Source organism: Emys orbicularis, chromosome 1 (genome assembly GCF_028017835.1).
Source record: "Emys orbicularis isolate rEmyOrb1 chromosome 1, rEmyOrb1.hap1, whole genome shotgun sequence".
NCBI lineage: Eukaryota > Metazoa > Chordata > Testudines > Emydidae > Emys > Emys orbicularis.
Genome location: NC_088683.1, coordinates 313,601,982 through 313,625,584, shown reverse-complemented (window position 1 = coordinate 313,625,584; position 23,603 = coordinate 313,601,982). Strand labels below are relative to the sequence as shown.

The following is a 23,603-nucleotide window of genomic DNA, read 5'->3' as shown; positions in this document are numbered from 1 at the left end:
AATGTAACCCTACGTGTGCCAGCCACATCTCTGCCAGCACCCAGATCGCCCTCGGCCTTTTCTGGGTGCTTAGCAGACAATACTTGGTAGAAAATAGTATACTACGACTGGTAGCAATCATTGTCCAACGAGGACGGTTAAAGGCAAGGGGTTGCTGTTGTGTAGCAATGTAGCCCCACGTGTGCCAGCCATATGTCTGCCAGCACCCAGATCGCCCTCGGCCTCTTCTGGGTGCTCAGCAGACAATACTTGGCAGAAAATAATATACTATGACTGATATCCATGATTGTCCGACGAGGACGGTTACCAGTCGTAATAAACCATCTACTGCCAAAAGGCAAGGGGCTGGTGCAATGCAGCCCTACGGCTGCCAGCCCCACAGCTACCAGCATCCCGATCGCTGATGAAGGCTACCACTCATGCTACACCATCTACCACCAAAAGGCAGTTATCTGCTGCTGCTGTGTAGCAATGCAGTCCCACGTCTGCCGGCACCCGGAAGACATATGGTGACGGTGAGCTGAGCTGAGCGGGCTCCATGCTTGGCGTGGTATGTTGTCTGCACAGGTAACCCAGGTAAAAAGGCGCAAATCTATTGTCTGCCGTTGCTGTGACGGCGGGGGAGGGGCCTGACGCAATGTACCCAGAACCCTCCGCAGCACTGTTTTGCATCATTCGGGCATTGCGATCTCAACCCATAATTCCAATGGGCGCCGGAGACTGCCGGAGACTGCGGGAACTGTGGGATAGGTACCCATAGTGCAATGCGCCGGAAGTCGACGCTAGCCTCAGTACTGTGGATGCGGTCCGCCGACTTCATGCACTTAGAGCATTTTATGTGGGGACACACACAATCGGCTGCATACAACCGGTTTCTATAAAACCGGCTTCTATAAATCCGACCTAATTTTGTAGTGTAGACATAGCCTAAGATGCCACAAGTACTCCTGTTCTGTTTTATCTTGTGGATCTGGGAGCAACCCAGGACCCAGCAGCTGTTTAGTTTCAAACCTCTCTCAAGTAGCCCCCCTCCTCCCTGCGCCCGCTGTCGGTGGTATTGCCCATGCGCGCTGCGTCCGGCGGCGCGGCCCCGCCTCTCCCAGGGAGCTAGCCCATTGGCCAGTTCAAGTCCCGCGGCCGGGCCAATCCCGGAGGCGGTACCGTACCAGCCGCTTCATTCAAACGGCGGAGCGGGCGCTCGCGGCGGCGGAGTGGCGGTTCTGTGGCTCTCTCCCTTTATATCGTCCGCGGCTATGAGCGGCCGTCTCCCTCCGCAACTCCCGGCCACCCGGAGAGCCGAGCCGGCCTACAGAGGTAAGCGCCGCGCCCCCGGGGCTCTTCTCACGGGACGCAGCTGGAAGGCGCCCGGCAGGGCCCGTGGAGCCGCCCCTGAGCCGGGCTCGCCCGCCGGTGCTGCTGGCCCAGGGCCCCCCGCGAGCGGGAGGGAGCCCCAGCCACTCCCTCGGCCCCTGCCCGGGGACCCGTCCCGCCCGGAGCTGGCCCTGAACCCCCTCCAGCTTCAAGCAGCCGGTGTGTCGCATAGCGGTCCGGGGGAGACGGGCCAGCGGGCGGATCCGGGTCTGAAATCCGCACCGCTGCCGAGGCGAGACGAGGTGGGTGAGACGCAGTATCTTTTACTGGATTACCTCACCCACCGTGTGTGTGTCATGCCCCGGGGCCACCAAGCCTATAGTCCCGCAAGACCCCACAACCCAGAGGAACGAGCCACGGGGAATGGGGCAGGGTCCCTCAACTGTGGCTGGAAAGGCGGGGTAGCCTCTTCGGTCACATGAAAACATCTGGTTAGTTTACACTGAATCAACTTCTTAACGCTCTTTTCTAGCAAGTATGAACATGTGACAGTTCCAGGGACAGCACAAATCGACTTGTCTTTAATATACACAACTATCACTACTGTTGTGCCTTAAAGATACTTTGTTAAAGAAGCTGATTCTGCAACCCTTGATGAAAAAATAGCTAAATTCATCCCAGTTGCTTCCTTCTTTTAATCAAAAAGGGCCTTGAGAAAGTATTCCTTGAAGATGATCTAATTTGGGGTACTGTCAGATTTAAGTGGGGGAAGCAAATTCTACAGTAAGGATGCTCTGAGATCAGTCTGCTGCAGACTTCTGCTTTCCAAGTCTGTGGACTGCACCAGATTATTTCACCTGTCTGTCTGGGAGTGGCTTTTTCTTGGTTCCCCTGGAGTCCCAGCATAATGGGCTTTATGTAACACAACCAACAACCTGAATAGCACCTGTCAGCAAAGTGGGATCCAGCACAGTCTCTGGAGTAAAAGTATAATGTGCTCCTGTATAAAATCCTATTAAGTGACTGATCAGCTGCAATCATCATCATCAGCTGATGTTTCTCTGTCTTCAAGTGTAGCCTCATTTAGAGCAGTTTGCAGGAATCCAATCTAGAGATAAGAGGCATGGATGATATTGGTAAGATGAGTATCTGAAAGGAAAGATCAGAACTTGTTAATCAGGAAGATACAAAATTGCTCTTGACCAATGCTGCTATCTGGTCATCGCAGACAGTTTAGGTTTTAAGAGAACCCCAAGATTGGAAACTTGAGTAGCAAAAGGAGGGCCTCCTTGGTCAAAAAGGGAAATGTTCTCAATAGGGCAGGTAAAAATGTGACTTAAAAAACCCACACATTTTATAAAACTTAAGTAGAATGTTTTATTTACATGTTGGTAGGGTTTTTTCTTCCCACTTTATAGTCTGTAATTGCTAGGGTGGATGATTTTTATACTTGTTTGGTCAATTGTTAATAGAATTTCAGATTTATCTAGAGAACTTTCACATTTAAAATGCTGAAAAAGACAAATATGAGGCCTTACTAATGACTTGACTATGAGAATAAAACAAATTCAAATAAAATTGATAAGCAAATAGCCCATTCTGTAATTACAGCCAGTATTGCCTTTTGATATGTTGAGTTTCCACAAGTCAAGACAGCTGAAACACTTTGATTGGGCTATAGTCCATCAGGATTTGCACTTTGAGGTTAACGGGACTCTTGCTCCTAAGTCACAAGTGCTTTTGAATATGAGACTCCTATGTACCAAAGGGTTATAAGGAATAGCCAGCATGCATTTGTCAAGAACAAATCATGCCAAACCAACCTAATTTCTTTCTTTTGACAGGCTTACTGGCCTAGTGGATGTGGGGAAGTAGTAGACTTGATATAACTTGATTTTTAGTAAGGCTTTTGACACTGTCCCACATGACATTCTCATAAGCAAACTAAACTAGAAAGTTTTCCTGCTTTAAAATTAGCAACCCCCCCCCACCCCCGTGTGGATGCAGTTATATCAGTATACAAGTGGTTATGCCAGTATAGCTTTATTCTGGTTTGGGAAAAATAAGCTATACAGTGCAGACTGATGAGTGGCTGTGTCACCCCTGCCCTGTATCCTGGGGTGCCCTTTACAATGCCTTGCTTCTGAAGCCACCAGCCAGATCTACCTTGGCTCTTACCAGCCTCGGTTATGCTGCAGGGTGACCCAAACATACCCCGAGTCCCAGATTTTCCCCCAATAGGTCCTGTTGTCAGTTGCTACCGGTGTGGTGCTCTGCTTTCTCCTATGTTGATATCACTCGGCTGCGTGCGTGTGTTCCCTCTTTGTGCTGCCCCAGCTCTGCGCAGATAGCTGACCCAGCAGACCCAAAGAGAACCCCCAATAACCACAGAGTCTAGTAAGATGCAAAGTCACGTCGACTAGGTTTATTGCAACCTTGGACACAATTGCAGTTCCCCGTAGATTACTTAGTCTACCGGGCATACTACTAATAGATGCCTCTTGGCAAGGACCCGGCTCAGTGGTGGGACTTTCCACTGCCCCCGTGGCCGGACAAAGACACCACCCCAGGGATACATTCTTATACACAGGTACAAACAAGTTACACATCACTCCTGACGTATTGAGGTGCAACCCCTCTACGTAGCAAGGTGCCACCTCTCACCTTGTACAGATTGGTTCGATCAAAACAACTCTATCCATCATTTTACCCTTTTGCCCCTGTCATTGGGATGGGTCGGCCTGTTCCTTGTTGTGTGTGGAATGTACAAGTATGTGAATGTTCTGATATCTGGTGTCCAGTACCTTTTAGGTATGTCTCTTTTTGCAGCATCAGCCCTTTCCTTGCCAGCTTCTGTGAGCAGGGCCTGCTTCTGGCTCACAGTTTAACTTTGCTTTATGTTAGCAAAGTCTTGACCATTACTTTAGTTCAGGCCTTAGGCCTCATACCAGGCCTCTGATACCAAGATTTATATCTCAGGGCCTCCTCTTACTACAGGTCCTGTACTGCCCAGCCCTATCCTGAATAGCTCAAATATATTGAGCCCTATCTTGCTTTAAAGGAGTAATGTGTGCACAACTTGTTACCCCAGATGGAGTTACCCAGGCACTTCAACTTGAACACACTGGATTAGATAAAGCAATAAAACACGTTTAATTACAAAGAGATTTTAAGTGAGTAGAAATGAAGAATAAAAGTCAGAAGTGGTTACAAGAAAAATAAAGATAAAATGCTTACTAATGCCCAACTTTAACAAACGATTGGCTTCAAAGCAAAGCTTTTCACCATATGCTTTCCGCAGTCTTATTGACAAAACTCTTTTAGGTCAGGACCCCTCCCCCAGAATCCAATGGCTGCTTCCTTTGTCTTTTCAGGTGCAGTAAATGTGATAGGGTAGAAAGAGTGGTTCCTTGGGGTGTTTGTCCTTTTTTATTGTTTGTCCCTGTCTTTGAAAAATATTTCCAGTTGAGACTCAGGAGACAGTCTATGTGGGAGGATATTCCCTGCTGTTTTTTCTCCCCACCTGTTTGAACTTCCTTTGTCTTCCATTCCTGCTTGATGACTTTTATTTACTGCTTAAATGCAAATGAAGGCAAGCACACATTCTTTCCTTTGCTTAGGATAAACCTGTTTGCAACCTTCTGTTTGGGCAGGGCTGTGGGGTTTGGAATGTGTGTTGTAAGATTCCCCTGTATGGGGTTATTAAACTCCAATGTTGCCAAACATATTTTACCAGGACAATACTGACCTGCAAATTGAGTTTTTAAATACATCACTAGGCATACCTTGTACTGTACAAGCAATATTACAATGGTGTGAACATAGGGGTAGACTGTCACAACGGGTATAAGGCACCTTTATTCCGATATAAAAGTCCTAGTGTGGACTCAGTTACAAAAGCCTCATACCCCCTAACTGCCATAATTACACTGGTATAACTTTTCTAGTGTAGACCAATCCTGGGTCTAATGAAACACTGGCATAGTGTTATCAGCATACTGGTGACAATGCAATCCCAAATCTTCCTTAATGCCTTTCCTTTCCTCTGTCACAGTACTATTTTCAATGGACTTTTTAAACACATTGGACAGGAGGTGAGAAGGAAGCAAATAGAAAAGCAGGTGGAGACAGAATGGAACTTTTCTCTGGAGCTTATACCTTAGAAAAATCTTTGCTAGTTCTGTGAAAGGCAGATTTTTAACCTTTCACCTGAAGTCGCAGTGGGGAACAAGCTGCACCTTCCCTCACATTGCCTCTAACAGCTGGTATCAACCAAAGTCCTCCACTGATAGAGGCAACCAAATAAATGTATATATTATATAGTATAAACATTCTTCCAAAACAGCACCAAGAGGTGAAATATTAACAATGAATGTTAGGTTGTTAAAACAGTAATCCTAGATTAAAGGTTTAACACATCACACTATTGTATAGAATTCAGATTTAAAAACTGAACACTGCATCCTTAACTTCTGACACGGGGACCAAAAAAGGGGCCAGGGAACTAAAGCGCAGCAGCGTAGTTGTGTCACCAGCGCTGTAAAAAACCCACCTGCACGAGGGGAGTAGCTTTCAGCGCTGGTGCACTATCTACACTGCCACTTTACAGCGCTGAAACTTGCGGTGCTTAGGGGTATGTTTTTTTCATACCCCTGAACCAGAAAGCTGCAGTGCTGCAAAGTGGCAGTATAGACAAGGCCTAGATTTGTTCTCCCTCACACTTTATGGTAGATTTGTGAAATGCCTGAAAAGTTTTTAGCACCCCCTCATTCCCCCCCCCCTCCAAAAAAAATTCTACTTGTTTTTGTTTACCTTTCTCTTACTGAATGACTCTGACAATAACTGGAGAACTACTAGTCTTACGACACTAGAAAAACTGTGGGGGTGAAAACTGATTGAGATAGGAAGTGACTTCCACTGAGACCCTTAATACTGAATTGTGTGTGGAGGGGGGAAGCTTGGCTGAAGATTCAGCACCCTGCCCCTTCAGTTAGGGGTCTGAGAGAATTCTCTGTCTACATCAGTTGTCCAACTCCTTCAGTAAAAACAGGGAAATTAAGGCTTCACATTCCTGAGTGTCTCACTGATGTGTAAAAAACAGGTTAGTGGTGTTTTCTTTAAAAAAACAAAGGAACAAAAAAAAAAAAAAACCCACCAAAAAAAAAAACCCCAACCCTTTCAGGCCTTTTTACATGGTAAGACTATATCTAAATAAACATTTCTCCATGCTTGTTCTACTGTTGGTTCTGCATCTGTGTGGTGACAAAAAAGCACGAATATAAACTGAAGATCAGGTTCTGATGGCATTTACCAGTGTTGTCTATCTGTAGACTCAGTGCTGGCATAAGCTCCTCTGTGCCCTTTATGATAGCACTTCATTGTTGCTGCTGCAAGTGGAACTGCACCAATGCTAGACCCACAGTAGAAGAGGTGAAAAGTCCCTGTAGAGGCAGCCACAGAGAACAAAAGAACACCACTGTGACTTGGGGGTTCTGCTTGTTCAATGGTTAACTTAGCAGAACACCAACTGAGAAATGTTTAAATAAGCCACACTTGAATACACCTCTACCCCGCTATAACGCGACCCGCTATAACACTAATTCAGATATAACATGGTAAAGCAGCGCTCCGGGGGGGGGCGGGGCTGCATGCTCCAGCGGATCAAAGCAAGTTCGATATAACGCGGTTTCACCTATAACGCGGTAAGATTTTTTGGCTCCCGAGGACAGTGTTATATCGGGTAGAGGTGTATGTACAAAGTGTTAAATGAAAATCAAGATAAAATTGCTGTGTGGTGTGTGGCTATTAAAATTCTGACTATATATAAAAATCTTTTCTTCAAATCTCTGTCCAGAGGCTTTATTTATTAATTTGTCTTTTGAGTCTTGATAAAAATGAAATATGTTTAGGCCAATTCGATTCTTATAAATTTGTTAGAAATGGGTTGAGCTGGAAATAAGGATTTTGTGTAACACTAAAAAATGTTAAACTTTCTTTTAATCCATTAGAACAAAGAAGACAAAAGGTTGAAGAGTACTTGTTAAGAAAAAAGGCCATTTCTGGATTGCTCATACAGGAGAAGCGGACAAATATCAGGTGGAGTCAATACCTTTGTCTGTTTAAATCTGTCTACCATGAAGGGGCCAGTTTACCCCTTTACACGCTTGCTGTGGGAAACTGAATTACCAATCAATAGCACTTAACCAAATTTTAAAAAGTTACATTATTTAAATCTCTTTAGTTTTATATCATGCTCCTGGCTAAAAGCCTCTGAGTAACAAATACTGCTTAACACAACATATTTTCTAGAAGTATAAGTGATAGCAAACCTCTGTAAACTGGAGATAGTGTGGTAAGAAGGACTGAGTAAGAGAACCCTGAGTTCTAATCCTGGCTCTGCTATTGATTTGTTGCATGACTTTTGCAGGTCACTTCACTTCTGTGCCTCAAATTTCCCATCTATAAAACCAGGAATAAGACTGCTTTCCTCCTTAAGGGTGTTGTGAGAATTAGCATTTGTGCTACACTTTGAATGTATAACATGAGATGTCAAATATTTGCTATATTCCTACAGCTAATTTGTAGCAAGTCAGGATGTTCACTGGAAACATCATGCTATCTTAGTACAATGATTTCTAACCCTAATTATCAATGCAGCGGCAATATTGCTCATCCTAATTGAGTACTTCAATCTGTCCTTTCACTTTCTTACTCTTTTTTTGGTTGGGGCTAGGGATGAGGTGTTTGGGGTGCAGGAAGGGGCTCTGGATTTGGGGGGGCTTAGGGCAGGGGATTGGGGCGTAGGCTTACCTTGGACGGCTCCCGGTCAGCGGTGCAGCGAGGGTGCTAAGGCAGGCTTCCTGCCTGTCCTGGCACCGTGGACCGTGCTGCACCCTGGAAGTGGCCAGCAGCAGATCTGGCTTCTAGGTGGAGGCGCGCAAGCAGCTCCGTGTGGCTCTCGCCTGCAGGCGCACCGTCCCCCGTTGGGAAACGGCCAATGGGAGTGTGGAGCTGGTGCTTGGGCAGTGGCAGCGCATGGAGCCCTGTGGCCCCCCCACCTAGGAGCCGGACCTGCTGCTGGCTGCTTCCGGGGTGCAGCGCGGTGTCAGAACAGGTAGGGACTAGCCTGCCTTAGCCAGGCAGCACTGCTGACGGGACTTTTAATGGCCCGTTTTTTGATGCTGACCAGAGCCGCCACAACCCAGTACTGGGTCGCGATCTGCAGTTTGAAAACCACTGTTCTAAAGCAAAGATAATAGCTACTAGCTCTTTCTCTTCTGTATTGGCAAGAGGAACTGGTATATGTCTTATGCTTGTGGCATGAAATATTTCTATGCAGTGGTTTTGATTTGTAAATTCAAACTGAAATAGATTTCCTTTTGGGACAAAGTTACTATTGTGCTGTCTTGTGGAAACCATGAATGCTAGATCTTGGTGGTTTCCCTGCTTAACATACAGAAATGTTACTATAGTGTATATTATGCAAAATATATTTTTAGCTATTCTTAACTCTTTGCTTTTGACTTTTTAAAAGCAATAACAGAACTGGGAAAGCAGCTAGTGATAAACCGGAAGACAAAATAAAGGTCTTAAAATCTGCTAAGCAGAAAATGGTAAGTTTGTATGAGGGTTTTTTTCCTTTACATAACTGATAGACACTGGTAAAACTGCTTGTTTAGCATTAACATAAGTGACTTCCACAACATGGAAGAAATTGTACACATGTAGCAGTAAATGATTAAGATTTCGTTCACACTAACCAGTTAATCTGTGCTCCTGCAGAGCCTTAGGAAGTGCTATCTTTATGAATATACTGTATCCCAATATTTTTTCTCCAGTACAGGATAAGCCTTCTGAACTGACTACTAAGAGACTGAAAGGACTGATTAATGGAATTATTTTACTGTGACACCTATAGTTCAAACTGTGGAATAAATTCCATTCTGATATCCTGTCTTCACATACTCATAACTTCAGGAAATAATTTTTGGCTGAAATTTTCCATGTTTGGTCTTTGTATTCTTTTTTTAAAGTTTGAGAAAAATCGGGCCCCTATGTGATGGGATCCCTGGGGTACAGCCTGGGACCCCTGTGCCCTCTTAACTCTCCAGCCTGGGCTGTCTCTCTCAATGCTTTGCTAGTGACGAGCAGCAACCCCCTCCAGGCGCTGTTATCACTCAGAACAACTGCATGTGGAGCCCCCCCCCCACCCAGCTAGATTGCATGAATGCTCCCAGAGCCCACTCATGAATCACATGGAGAAAGGCACCAGCCAAATCCCCCCAGCTCCTAGTCTTGTACCTCAAGAATATACCGTCGTGCTTTGCTCAAGACAAGCAGTGCAAGTTTATTAATTGGTTCACCACTTCATCAATGGAAAGTTGATATACACCAGCCTTTGTGAACCTGAGCAGATTTACCAAACACTTCAGGCAAACTCACTGGTAAAGATAAACAGTAAAACCAGTTTGACTACAAAAGATAGATTTTAAGTGATGAGCAAAAAGTCAGTTAGTTACCAACATAAAATAAAATATAAGCATGCAGTCTAAACTCTCAACCCTATTAGACTGGGCAACATTCTAGGTTAAGCAGTTTTTCTCACCCCACTGGACATTGCAGTTCATAGTACACAGGTTTCACCCTTGAAACCTGGGCCAGTCTTCTCTGTTGGAGTCTTCTGGATGTCCTTGTTGCTTGCACCATAGATGAGGCAAGGAGAAAAGGCCAAGCATGAGGCCACTGTGTTCTATTTTATACCCTCAGTCCATGTGCTTGGAGAACACAAGTCCAGGCATATCTGATGGGCATTGTTGAGTCACCAGGCAAGGTTGAGCAATTCCCCTGGTGTGGCTTGTGCAAGTGAGTCATTGCATTGTAGCTTCCTTGCTGGACAATGGCTGTTGATGGTTGTTTGACACCGGCCTGGGCGTTGGTTAGTTCCCTTGTCCTTGTCTCTAGGGATCTAATATCTGGGCAATTCCCCAACTCTCAGCATGTCTTAGTACCAACCATGCAACACAATTTCATAACTTCATATGCACTAATGATATACATATTTAGATAGAACCATGGCTTTCAGCAGATCATAACCTTTCCCCTGATACCTCACATGGCATACTTTATATAAAATATCACAATTGTATATAAATGATGAATATGGGGGTTACAGGGCACTCCCCCTGAGGCATAGTGTGTCACACCCTGGTTGAGAACCACAGCTTTAGATTCTAGAAACAGTTGCCTCTCTTATCCTTATTCAATGCTTGGGTGAAGATTTTGCAGTGGCAAGTAGAAATAACAGTTCATATTCCCCTTGTTTGACTCCCTTGTAGGTGTGATGCATCCCCATTTTCTTCAAGACCAACTTACAGTATTATTAATTTCCCCCAAAGTCTTATAAGCCTACTACTGATTGGAAAGCTTATAAATTGCTGAAATGAAATGCAGATTATTGCCCTATGTTACGCATTTTTAATATTTTTTTCATGTTCCTTCCAATTTCAGGAAGATAAAGAAAATGCTAATAGACCTCCATGGACTCAATCAAACAACACTCTGAAAAAAAACACTGCTTCTTCAAAGGATGAAACCTTGAAAACTACTACCATATTGACAAACTCAACTGTAGGAACAAATTGCAGTCCTGAAGATTTTAGTTCAGCTATTAACACTTCCAAAGATGAAGCTGTTGAAATAAAAACTTATCATGTGTCATTTAGCCAGTCCTTCCTGCACAAAAGAAACATCAAAGAGAAGCAACTGATTGCAGACAAGCAGAACTCTGATGCCAGCCTGCCAAAGAAACATGTGCCTGGCTCATATTGTGGCAAGGTTATCCCATCGAAGATAAACTCCTTCCGAAAAACACTAGAAAATGAGGCTGCAAAGAGTTCTTTGGCAAACAAGAAACCTATAGCTCCTGCCACCAAACCAGCAGTGAGACCATCATCCACCAGCAGCAATAATGCAGTCATAAATAATATTAGAGCCACAAATTTGGCTAGTGCTGCTAAACCTATACATGCCACCCCCTTGCAGAAGAGACCACCTGTGAGGGCTTCTCATAGCACCCACTCAAAGTCCATCCAGAACAAGGAGAAACAAATAGTCACAAGTGTGTCTGTAAATAATATGACTGTCCAAAAAAAGCCTGATAGAAGTGGGCCACCATCATTAAAGACAGCTCTTCACAATGCTAAGCCCCCTTCTGTGCCTGGGGCAAAGAGAACTGAGGTTCCACTCAGAGATGTCAGATTAGGAACTTCAGCAAAGTCTATTTCTGTAACCTGTGGTACCAAGGCCACCCAGGATTCAAAAGCTGGCAACAGAAAATACGTTCTGCCAAAAGAATCAACAGAAGAGAGAAGGTAACTGGATTAATCAAATTCTGTGTATGTGGTTTTTTTTTTTTTTTTTTTTTTTTAAAGGTGACTCCCTCTCCTTCCCCTCCCCCCAACGGATCTCAATAGACTTGTTTCAGCTGTGAGTGGATGTGATCATATTGTTTTTAGGTCCACTAGTAAGTTTATATATAGACATTCTTGTGCTCAGAACTGCAAACTACCTTTTTCTGGTTGAAAGCCATCAGACTAAAGAAACCAAGATTTAAAACTGAGGAGTAGAATTCAGATATTGTAGCAGCATTTTAGGCTCTCAACTTGTCCTGCTTCGTTGTAGTTTCTGCAGCATCAGAGAAACACATCTCCAGTGTTTCAGGCCTTCTTGTGTTGTGTTGGCCTTGGCAAACCTGACGCTGGTGTACATGTAATCAAACCACAGCCAAACAGCAACTTACAAAAAATAGCTTAGTGCATGATGTACGTAGAATGTAATATTTATTAGAAACTGTGTAATAGGGGAGGAGAACTAGATTGCTTCATTCACTAATAGAATAGTGTTTTTCAGCTCTAGATCAGAGATCTGAATCCAGTCTAGATAATTAGAGACAGTTGTTACCAGCTTATGGCTGGTGGCCTGTATGAAATGAATTGGTATTCTTGGTGCAGTTATCCCAGTAGATATCTGTAATTTAGCAATAATTGGCAGTTTCAGTATGAAGCCAAAGGATTCAAATGGGGATAGAATCTGATGTATACTCTTAAGAAATGGCCCTTTTGGAATAGGACCCAGGTCTGCTATGGTAGGGTGCTTGCACTGCCATACCCTATGTTCTGCCTGTTCTGTGGATAAAGGGATTCTGTCTTTAGGACTCAGTCTAGTGCTTCTCATAAGTATAAACTCAGTTCAAATTTTTGTTCTCTAAACTTATGGGGCCATCCCTGTAGCTTAGAAGCAGTTCTCTGCACTATGTAGGAAAAACAGGGTTGGTGGTGGGTTTTTGTTTGTTTTTATACCCTCAATTTTTTGCTGCTGTTGGACAAGAGAAGATAGAAGTGTCTCAACTTGCTGATCATAAACATCTCTAGCAGATGGAAGTAGTGGCATCAAGGTTTCAAAGGCTTCCATGCATAGGTGATATCTGCATGGCTTGATTAGAGAGAGGTGATAATTAAGAATTCTCTAAGGACTTTCCTCATCTACCCTCAAAGTATGTTTTTATGTGACTTGTGTTGACTGGCCTTAATCTTAATCTTTGTATATATGGTGAAAAATAAGCTATTCTACAACAGATGCTAATATACTGATTTACTTAAATGCAGAATTCGTCTGGCTGAATGGAAGGCAACCAAAGGAAAAGTGATAAAGAGGCCATCATCTACTGTGCTACAAGTAGCCCAGTCTGAGACACAGACATCACAAGAAACTCCAAAAGAACCAGTTGAGTCTTTCTGGGCTACCATAGTAGAAGAGGATGAGCAAGGATTATTCAGTGAAAATGTCAACAAAACTCTTGTGGAATGTCTACATTTAACAGAACAGGTATTCATTTTGTTGTATACTAACATCATGATCCTGTATGCCCTTAGTGCATGGAACTCCCATTGACTTCAGTAGTAATTTCATGCTCTGAGGGCTCATGTGATTCAGCCCCAAGTAACCAACCACCTGATTTAGGAAGCAAGATGCACACTAGAATTGACTTTTATGTGGTGCCCAGTATCAAAGGAAAGGAAGTAATTCCATAGTCCACTTGTTACTTCATTAATTTTATTGAACCTTTTTACAAAAGTTACCTAAAAAGTGATGCTTCTAGAACTTGGAGAAGAGAAATGATTTCCTATTTCCTAACACTCTGTACAGACAATTTCATTTTGAAGACTAGGTGAATGTAAATATTTTTCATTACTACCAATTTATTCAGGGTCACTAGAAAAAACAGAAGCAAATACAAGTTTTCAGTAACAACTGTATAGTCACTACCTTGGAATATGTTTATTAGGATTCAGTCTTCCTGTCATTTTATGTAAATATTAGGGTTTTCCTGGGGATGAAGTACGTGCAATGCTGGAAAAGCTGATTCAGAGTGTTCCAGATGCGAAAAAACTTGCAAAATACTGGGTGTGTCGCATGCGTCTTGAACAGCTGGGCCCAATTGAAAAGATCATTGCTGTTTATGAGGAGGCTATTCTGGCAGGAGCACAGGTGAGAAGCGGAATCTTGGGATTTTTGCAGTGAAAAAGAGTGATGGATGTAAAAACGGGTGCATGCAGAAGAACTTCTACATCAGAGGTCAATAGGCTGACCATGGGCCAAATCCAGAACACAAGATGCTTTTTAATGGACCCCAAAATCTTTTTATTTATCGATGTTGTTTATAAAAATCATTTTCTCTGGAGTTTAGACCTTGACTATACCTTGACCAAGAAATTTGGACCTTGACCAAAAATAGACTATCCCTGTTCTATATCAGGGATCGGCAACCTTTGGCATGCAGCTCGCCAGAGTAAGGCCCCTGGCGGGCGGGGCCGGTTTGTTTACCTGCTGTGTTCGCAGGTTCGGCCGATCGCGGCTCTCACTGGCTGCGGTTCACCATCCCAGGCCAATGGGGGCGGCGCGAAGCGGCGGCCAGCACATCCCTCGGCCCGTGCCGCTTCCCACCGCCCCCATTGGCCTGGAGTGGCAAACTGTGGCCAGTGGGAGCCGCGATCGTCTGAACCTGTGGACGCGGCAGATAATCAAACCGGCCTGGCCCGCCAGGGGGCTTACCCTGGCGAGCTGCGTGCCAAAGGTTGCCGATCCCTGTTCTATATATTAACACTGGCTGCTTCTAGTAAAAAGGGGTGGCTCACTTATATTGAGTTAATTAATTAAACATACAAGCTTTATAACCTTGTTGCAATTGTGAATCTTTGCATTTATGCTGCAACTTCAGTAAACAGCAACTATTACTTTTCAAGGGGAGAGAAATGAGCATCAAAATTACTTCTAGGAAAAATGATGAAAAACTATAACTTCTAATGTATGCAATATTGATGTAGCTGTGTTGATCCCAGGATATTAGAGAGACAAGGTGGGTGAAGTAATATCTTTTTATTGGACCAACTTCTGTGAGTGAGAAAGACAAGCTTTCAAGCTACACAGAGGTCTTCTTCAGGGCTGGGAAGGGCACTCGGAGTCACAGCTAAATACAAGATCAAACAGATGGAATATGTGCTAACTACTTATGGTTCTCAACCCCGGGGACCACTGGTCCCCAAACTTTTGAGGGCTGCGCCCCCCTGCTTCCTCCTAGAGTGAAGGGTGGGTGGGGGCGGCATGGACGGGGTAAGGGGGCCAAAGCTGGGGCTGCAGGGATGGGTCTGGTGACTGAGCCGCTGCTAGGGGCCAAGGTTGGGGGTGATGGCAGGAGCGAAGTTGCAACTGGGCCTCAGTGAGGGCTGGCAGTGGAGCCATGCCGAGGCTGCAGGTGGGGCCAAGCACGAGGATGGGAGCTGAGGCTGTGGCTGGGGAGGGGTGGGGTGGTGCTCCCTCCCTGCCCCCCATGGGGGCTGGCCCAGACTCGCCACATCCCCCTGAAGGCCCCTGGGGGGTGCACCCCACACTTTGGGGACCTCTGCCTTTGACATAGGCCACAAAAGATTTAGACTGAAAACTGACTGAACAGAATTCAACTATATATACAGACAATAGATTTCCAAAGAGGTCTTCACCCCCATTCAAAATTTTAGGGGTTTGCAAATGAAAAAAGGTTGAGAACCACTGTTTGAAGGGATGATTTAATGTGAAGTGGCCTGCTAAGGCACCTGTAGTCGTATGACAAGGGGGGGGGGGAAAGGTTAGTGGGTTCCAAATGTAAGCCTGGGAGCTTAAATTCATAACTTTGCTAGACACTAAAAATAATGGTCTTAATAAAGACACTGGTTTTATGGCTCATGACAACAATCTGTAATACACTAGCCCTCCCTTTTTGTTGTATGACTACAGGAGTTTTTTATGGGCCACTTTACCTTGAATGATCCCTTAGAACAGTGGTTTTCAAATGTTTTTTTTTTTTTTCTGGTGACCCAGTTGAAGAAAATTGGTGCCTGCTAACTAGCAGAGCTGGGGATGAGGGGTTTGGGGTGCAGGAGGGGGCTCTGGGTGGGTGGGGCTCACGGCTGGGGCAGGGGGTTGGGGTGTGGGCTTACCTCCGGCGGCGCCCAGTCAGTGGCGCAGCCGGGGTGCAGAGGCAGGCTTCCCGCCTGTTTTGGTACAACAGACCGCGCTGCGCCCTGGAAGCAGCCAGCAGCATGTGCGGCTCCTAGGCGGGGCTGGACCTGCTGCTGGCCGCTTCCAGGGCGCAACGCGGTGTAGAAACAGGTAGGGACTAGCCTGCCTTAGCCAAGCAGCACCATTACGGGACATTTAACGGCCCCGTCAGCGGTGCTGACCGGAGCCGCCGCAACCCAGTCCCTTCCGTTCCATGACCCAGTTCTGGGTCGTGACCCACAGTTTGAAAACCACTGCCTTAGAATATCTATCAGATTGATCTTGTATTTAGCTGTGACACTGAAGACCCGAAGAGCACTGTGTAGCTCAAAAGCTTATCTCTCTCTCTCTCTCTCTCTCCAACAGAAGTTGTTCCAATAACAATTTTACCTCACCCACCTTGTCTCTAACTTCTAATGTTACTTAGATGTTCTTGTTACTTTTATTTATAGGATTTGCTAACATTAAGGTTGCAAAAGAAACACAAGACTTGTATGCAAAAATTCAGGTTCCAGCAGGAACAGTAATGCTACCACATTGTACAGGATGAATCATATGCAGTGTGGCAAAGTTGATGTTGCAATCTTTGCTTGCACACTTTGACTCATGTTCATACTGCATTAACATAAGGATTTATAATTAGGCTTAGCAGAATTTGATTTGTTTGTACAATTTTGATGGATAATATCAATGTTTAAGCATTTTTTCAGTTTTTATCCCTTACATTTTCAGTTGTTGGTTTTGTTTTGGGTTTAAATTTTCAGGTTGCGGGAAATTGTGGGGAGAATTATTTAATGACCATGGATGCTGAGATTCAAAAAGTTTAAAGCTTTGTAATTGTTTAAAAATACAAATTGTCAATGTCGCATATCAAAATATATACACTAAATATCCTTAAATCAAACTAAGTTCTCAACCAGCATGTTTCTGACTTTGCCTATCTGTAAATTTTGGTTGTGATTGATGGAAATATTTTTCATCATTTTGTGTCCGTGTGTGCAAGCGCACATGTTGAAATCAACATTTACCAATAAAAATCTAATCTTTCTAAGTCTGTTTATAATACAGTTAATCAATTGTAATGTTCATAATATAACTTAAGGTGATGCAGACTGCATCACCTTATTTTTAATTTCCACATTAAACTCTAGAATAACTAAGTAGGGACTATATGGTCCATTAATGGAAGCAACTTTTCTTCCAGCCTAAGGATGAGTTACGACACACAGTAGCAGATATTATGAAGAATACTGAAAATCTTCCAAAGTCAGTTGTTGGTAAGATTGAATACTCTATTTCTTTCAGTTAACCTTAAATTATCTGACTCAGTGAATAAAATGTTAAACCAGGGGTTCTCAAACTGGGGGTCGGGACCCCTCAGGGGGTTGCGAGGTTATTACATGGGGCGGGGGGGGTCACAAGCTGTCAGCCTCCACCCCAAACCCTGCTTTGCATCCAGTATTTATAATGGTGTTAAATGTATAAAAAAGTGTTTAATTTATAAGGGGGGTCACATTCAGAGGCTTGCTATGTGAAAGGGGTCACCAGTCCAAAAGTTTGAGAACTACTGTGTTAAACTTTTTAAAAAACAGGGTGCACTCTGTTAGTCATATGGTATGGAAGCTGATCTATTTAGTGTCTAAACTTCAAGTTGTCTGAAACATAATGCAAAGTTTGATTAAAACTTACTGATTCCTCCTCAACTGTTAGCATGTTGCCAATAGTGACAAGTGACACTGGCAGACAGGGAGCCCCAATCATATATAGATTTTTTTTTTTTCCAATTTTTATTCTTCATTGACTGTCAGTGGTGTCCAGCCTCTTCAGCCTGAGGTTCAAATGTTTCAAAAAGGTCAGGGGCTAAAATCAGTAACTGGGGCAGATTCACTTGATTGGCACAAAAGTATCAGCAACCACCTGCAAATTCCTGCTGAGGAATCAGCCAGTATGATGACTTAAAGGTGCCTATGTGACGGGTTGGATCACAGAAACCCTCTTGGGAGCTGCCACCTGATGTGCCAAGACTACTTCTACCCCTGCTTTCCCTGCCAGCTCAGGACTCCAGGACCTTGTCTTGCTGAGCCAGACATGCCCATCTGCTCCAACAAAGACCCAGGGTCTGAATTACTTACCCCAAAGCTGCAGGTTTACCTGAAAGCAGCTAACAGAAGTCAACCCTCAGATGCCCAACTCCCAATGGGGTCTAAACCCAAATAAAACCGTTTACCCTGTATAAAGCTTATACAGGGTAAACTCATAAATTGTTCGCCTCTATAACACCGATAGAGGGATATGCACAGTTGCTTGCTCCCCCAGGTATTAATACATACTCTGAGTTAAGTAAAAAGTGATTTTATTAAATACAGAAAGTAGGATTTAAGTAATTCCAAGTAGTAACAGACAGAACAAAGTAAGTCACCAAGCAAAATAAAATAAGATGCGCAAATCTGTCTAATCAAACTGAGTACAGATAAGATCCTCGCCAGTTCCAGAATGCTCCCTTTTACGGACTAATCTCCTTTTAGCCTGGGTCCAGCAATCACTCACACCCCTTGCAGTCACTGCCCTGTGTTCCAGTTTCTTCCAAGTATCCTGAGGGGGTGGAGATGCTCTCTCTTTAGCCAGCTGAAGACAAAATGGAGGGGTCTCCCAGGGGTTTAAATAGACTTTCTCTTGTGGGTAGAGACCCCCTCCTCACTCCTATGCAAAGTCCAGCTCCAAGATGAAGTTTAGGAGTCACCTGGGCAAGTGAGTCATGCGTGGACATGTGACAGTTTTTACAGGTAGCATCCATTGTTTACATGCTACCTTGAACGTCCTCAAGTAGACTTATGTGGATTGGAGCATTCCAAGATCCATTGTCCTTTAAGTGCTTCTTGATTAGGTATTTAACTTCAACATCATAGGCGTGCACAGGGGGTGTGCCTGGGCACACCCTAATGCAGGGCAGGCAGAGCTGTGGGGGGGGGGGGGGCTACATGCTCCCGCAGGGTAGCGTGTATGGCACCGCGCTGAGTCAGATGCTGCTAGGAGCCTCCCTCATGGTTGGGGGGGGGGGGGGGGCTGGAAGTGGCGGGGGGCAGTCGGGGGACAGGGAGCAGGGTGGGTTGGGCCGGGGGGGGGGGGGGGGCGCTCTCACCTCGGGGGCAGCTCCCCCCTCCCCAGTGTCCCTGAATGCAGGGGAGAGTGGGCAGAGGCAGGGCAACTCTGTACGCTGCCTCCCTCCCCCCTCCCAACGCTGACCTGGTTCCCAGCCCATTGGCCAGGAACCCCGGCCAATGGGAGCTGTGGGGGGGGGGGGTTGCCAGAGCTGCCTGACCGCGCCTCCCCTGCAGGCAGGGGGAGGGAGCTGCAGGCAGAGAGAGCCTCAAGATATTCTTCAGGGGGACAAGGAGTCCAGGGCAGCCTGGGGAGTTAGCGGCGGGTCTGGCGCTGGCAGCAGCAAGTGACCTGGCCCCAGCCCGCTCTGCTCCACCCCACCGGCTCCCAGCATTGCTCAGTGGTGGGGGGTTGGGGGAAGGGGTGGGGCATGCTGGGGCCGGGTTGCTCGCTGGTGCCAGGCTCCCCGCTAAGCCCTCAGGCTGCCCTGGACCCTGTGTCCCCCTGAAGCACAAGGCCTCCCAAAGCACGGGGTCCAGGGCGGTTGCCCCGATCCGTCCTATGGTTGGGACAGCTCTGCTTGGACACCACCAAAAATCATACAAACCTGCAGCCCCTGATTGGATAGGGGGTGGGATTATGGGGTGGTGGTTAGGGGAGGGGGCGGTCAGGGAGCAGGGGGGGTTGGATAGGGCATGGGAGTCCCGGGGTCTGTCAGGAGGTGGGGGATGGATAGGGGTCAGGGCAGTCAGGGGACAGGGAGCAAGGAGGGTCGTGGGGGGAGGTCTTTGGAGGCGGTGGTCAGGGGACAAGGAGCTGGGGGGGTTGGATGAGTCGGGAGTTCTGGGGGGCTGTCAGGAGGCAAGGGTGTGGGGAGGGGTTGGGGGAGGCAGGGAGCAGGGGGGGTTGTATGGGTCGGGAGTTCTGGGGGTCCTGTCAGGGTGGGGAGCAGTTGGATAGGCATGGGAGTTCTGGGGGTCTGTCTGGGGGCGGGGGTGTGGATAAGGGGCGGGGCAGTCGGGACAGGTAGAGTCCTAGTGGGGGCAGTCAGGGGACAAGGAGCAGGGAGGCTTAGGTAGGGGGTGGGGTTCTGGGAGGCAGTTAGGGGCAGGGGTCCCAGGAGGGGGTAGTCAGGGGACAAGGAGCGGGGGGGTTGGGGGTTCTGAGGGGGGAAGTCGGGGGCGGGAAGTAGGAGGGAGTGGATGGGGGGCAGGGCTAGGACATGGCAGGGGCGGGGCTCCCTGGGTGCACACCCTAATGAAATGGGCTGCGCACGCCTATGTTCAACATTCCTTTCTCCAGGAACTGACCAAATGCTCTACGAAGGTTATTTAGAAATCAAGCCAGTACACAGTTAACATTCATAACTTCAAATACAAAAATGATACATGCATACAAATAGGATTAATACATTCAGTAGATCATAACCTTTACAGAGATATGTTACATGGCATATGTAGCATAAAACACATTCTAAGCATATTTCTATAAAGCCTTATGGGAGGTACTGTCACAGCCTAGTGTGGTGGTTTTTTTCCTCAAAAAGTACTATACACCTGCCACCTGAAAATCAGGCTGCTTTCAGGTATGTCAAGTTGACCATTCCAAATCATTTGCCTTTGAAAATTTAGGCCATTGTGGTTTGTGATAATTCACCTTGCTTGTGGGGAAAATGTGGTTTTAGCAATGTAGGTAAAACTAAGGTCTATGAAACACTATTGTGCAATAGATTGTTGTTGTAAAAATGGTTTGGTGTGCAGAAGCTCTAGAATTTCAAAGATACCCCTTACTGGTTACTGAAGAACATGGTGAAACTACTGACCTTTGCATCTTGTTTTACACTCTGCTGCTAGTTACTAGATCCTTAATTGCAATTAATCATGACTGTGTCCCTATTTCTAACTTTGTAACTTTTAGAGGAATGTGTGAAGGAAGAGGTTATCAGCAAAGAAGCTAACTCTTCGGTAGAGAATGTAGAGGAAGTCTTCAAAGAGCTCAACTTGAATGATGAAGAGAAGGCAGAGACTAGCAATGAAGTGATCAAGAAAGAGGAAACAGATTCATCCTTGAAGTCAAGACAAGAGACCTTACCTAAAGAAAGTAAAAAGCACAGAACAAAGTACAAAGAACAAACTAAGAAGTCTGAAAACTACAAAACTGAAGATATAATAAAAGATGCAAACTTAGAATTTAAGACTCCTGAAAAAGAAAAGGAGGGGTCTTATTTAATTAAATACAATTTGTCAACCACTCCATACTTAGAAAGGTAAGATCACTTATGGTAATCTTAGAAGTTCCTGCACTTTCACAGTGTCTGGGGAAACTGTGATATGTATTTGCATCACAACTGCAGCAAATCAAACATCCTAGACTAGTGAACATCCAGTTTGGAACTGGAATTCCAAGAGTCTAATCTTTTGAGGGCTGCTTCTCCTTTCACCATTGGGGTGAATGGGTGGAGAAGAGCTTTACATCTAAAGGAAAGACTCTCTTTATAGGCCTGTCACAACTCAAATCTTTCAAATTGACACAAGCCATCTGTCTTGGCTTTTCTTTTGGCATAAATATCAATTGTCTCCACGCCTTTGAGTCACCTTATTAGTCACAAAATTTAATTCTTTGCATCTGGGGGTTAACACTGAAGAGCCTAGGATACTTACCCTGAACACTACAAAGCAGAGCTTCCCCTGCTCAGGATACCCAAAATACATTATGTACTTATGGGAAGTCCTGCCCAGCTTTGGAGCCTGAATTGCTGCATGCCTGGTGTAGAAGGCTGTACACTCTGTGGAGGATCTAGGAAAAAGTCAGATGGATATGTGTTTTTGCCCGGAGCAACTCTTGACTAGCAAACGTAGTGGAAAAGAACTCTATCCTTGGGCAAAATGAATGTAGTGCTTAAAACGTACTTACCACTTCTCTGGTTTTAGCTTCTGGGGGCATTGTATGTGGTCATTATCTTCTCTTTTTGCTGGGGAGGGGGGAATGGGAGGGTACAGTTGGCTAAGGCAGGAAGCATGGCTTGTTGTTTGTATGGTCTTTGACAGACTTTCACATGGATGTTTCCATAGAAAGACAGTAAGACTAAATGTGGCTCAATATAAATGTTTAATCCACAAATGTGTTTGTGTTTTTTTTCTTTTCTGAAGCGTGAAGAAGAAGATGCAGTGTGAGGCAAATGACTCTGCTGTTAAAGATATAAAATTCTTGACCCCTGTGAGGCGTTCTCGTCGCCTTCAGGAGAAGTTGTGCAAGTTACCAGATATGTTAAAGGATCATGATCCCTGTGTTTCTTCGCTTGAACAGCTAGGAGAACTCGGAGCTGTAAACAATGCCTTTATCTACAGACAGAACAGTGCACTACAAGAACCCATTACTCATCTGGAAGAGCAAGAAGAGTAGTAACTTTAGTGGAGAAGATTTACAAATCCTCTTAGATAAGTTTGATTCATTCCTGGTTTTGCAATTGGTGTATTCTGTTTCAGATATACAGAGCTGGCTTAGTAACTTAAAGGTTTTAAGATGGTTCAAGCAAATTCCATATTGCTTATTTTGGAGTACAGCAGTTGCAGAATCAAGTATAGTGCAAACTTCTCTGTTTTATTTGAGGAAGAACTTTAAATATTTAAACTCACTTTTATTTCATAAATTTTTTTCTTAAGCTTTGTAGCAAATATGTAGTGTTGGTTTGTTTTGCATTGTAAATATTTGTCTGTCTTGTTTAAATGTTACATTGAATACTAATTAGGGAATGGATTTAACATACTAATAACATTGTAATGGATGTCTAGCCATGATGACCCCCTTTCCCCCATTATAAGCTAAATAGTTTAAAAATTCACACAATTTACATTCTTGCTCTTAAAAGAAAACATAAAAATTATGATCAATGAGGGGTATGTATTGATGTGTAACAGATTTGCTGAATTGGAAAACTGAAACCAAATACTAAAATTTTTTTTCTATGAGTGGAGCAAACGGTGAACTTCAAAATAGCTGGTCCCCTTGATTAGTGTATTGAAACTTTAATATAGGCTTGTGTTAAGCAATCTGTAACAAGACTTTCTATTAAACTTACCAATTCGCGTTACATTTGTTTTATTTATACTGTTTACATCTTAAATTCAGGGGACTAGAATTGCGGAAAGTGGTGTGTGTTTTTTGTTTTGTTTTATTTTTTTTGTCTCCCCCCCCGCCCACCCCCCCCAGCTGATGCTTGGAAGATGTCCTCAATCCAAGAGATGTCACCAGTATCTTTCAAATTCAGGGTAGACAATGGATTTTGCATACATATCTGCTTACTTCCCTCCCTCCTCCCATAGTTTAAAAAACCATTGGGCAAAGTGATCTCTTAATAGCCAACATGATTAGTTACAAGCTACCATTTTGAATGTTCACTTGCAATCTTTCCACATCATTAGCTCAAATAGTTAACAAGCTTGTTCACTTGTTGGCAACTTCAGCTGAGAAACAGAATTTGAGTATTGGAGCTGAATTACTCTTTCACCACAGAATTCTCCATGTTAGAGAGATAGCAGTACAAGCTTCTCCACACATCTCTGGCTGTGCGGGCAGTGCATAGTATCTGTCCTCTCTTATGC

The 23,603-nt window shown here is 44.7% G+C and overlaps 1 protein-coding gene across 1 annotated transcript; it reads left to right on the top strand.

Annotated features, from left to right (window-relative positions):
* Positions 1 to 1,253: 1,253 nt before the first annotated feature.
* Positions 1,254 to 22,404, top strand: CKAP2 (cytoskeleton associated protein 2). The gene is made up of 9 exons (XM_065423282.1): positions 1,254 to 1,314; positions 7,320 to 7,407; positions 8,846 to 8,924; positions 10,819 to 11,681; positions 12,975 to 13,194; positions 13,690 to 13,857; positions 17,108 to 17,180; positions 20,920 to 21,268; positions 22,152 to 22,404. Exons 1-9 carry the CDS (start codon positions 1,254 to 1,256, stop codon positions 22,402 to 22,404), a joined length of 2,154 nt encoding a protein of 717 aa, XP_065279354.1.
* The last annotated feature ends 1,199 nt before the right edge of the window (positions 22,405 to 23,603 follow it).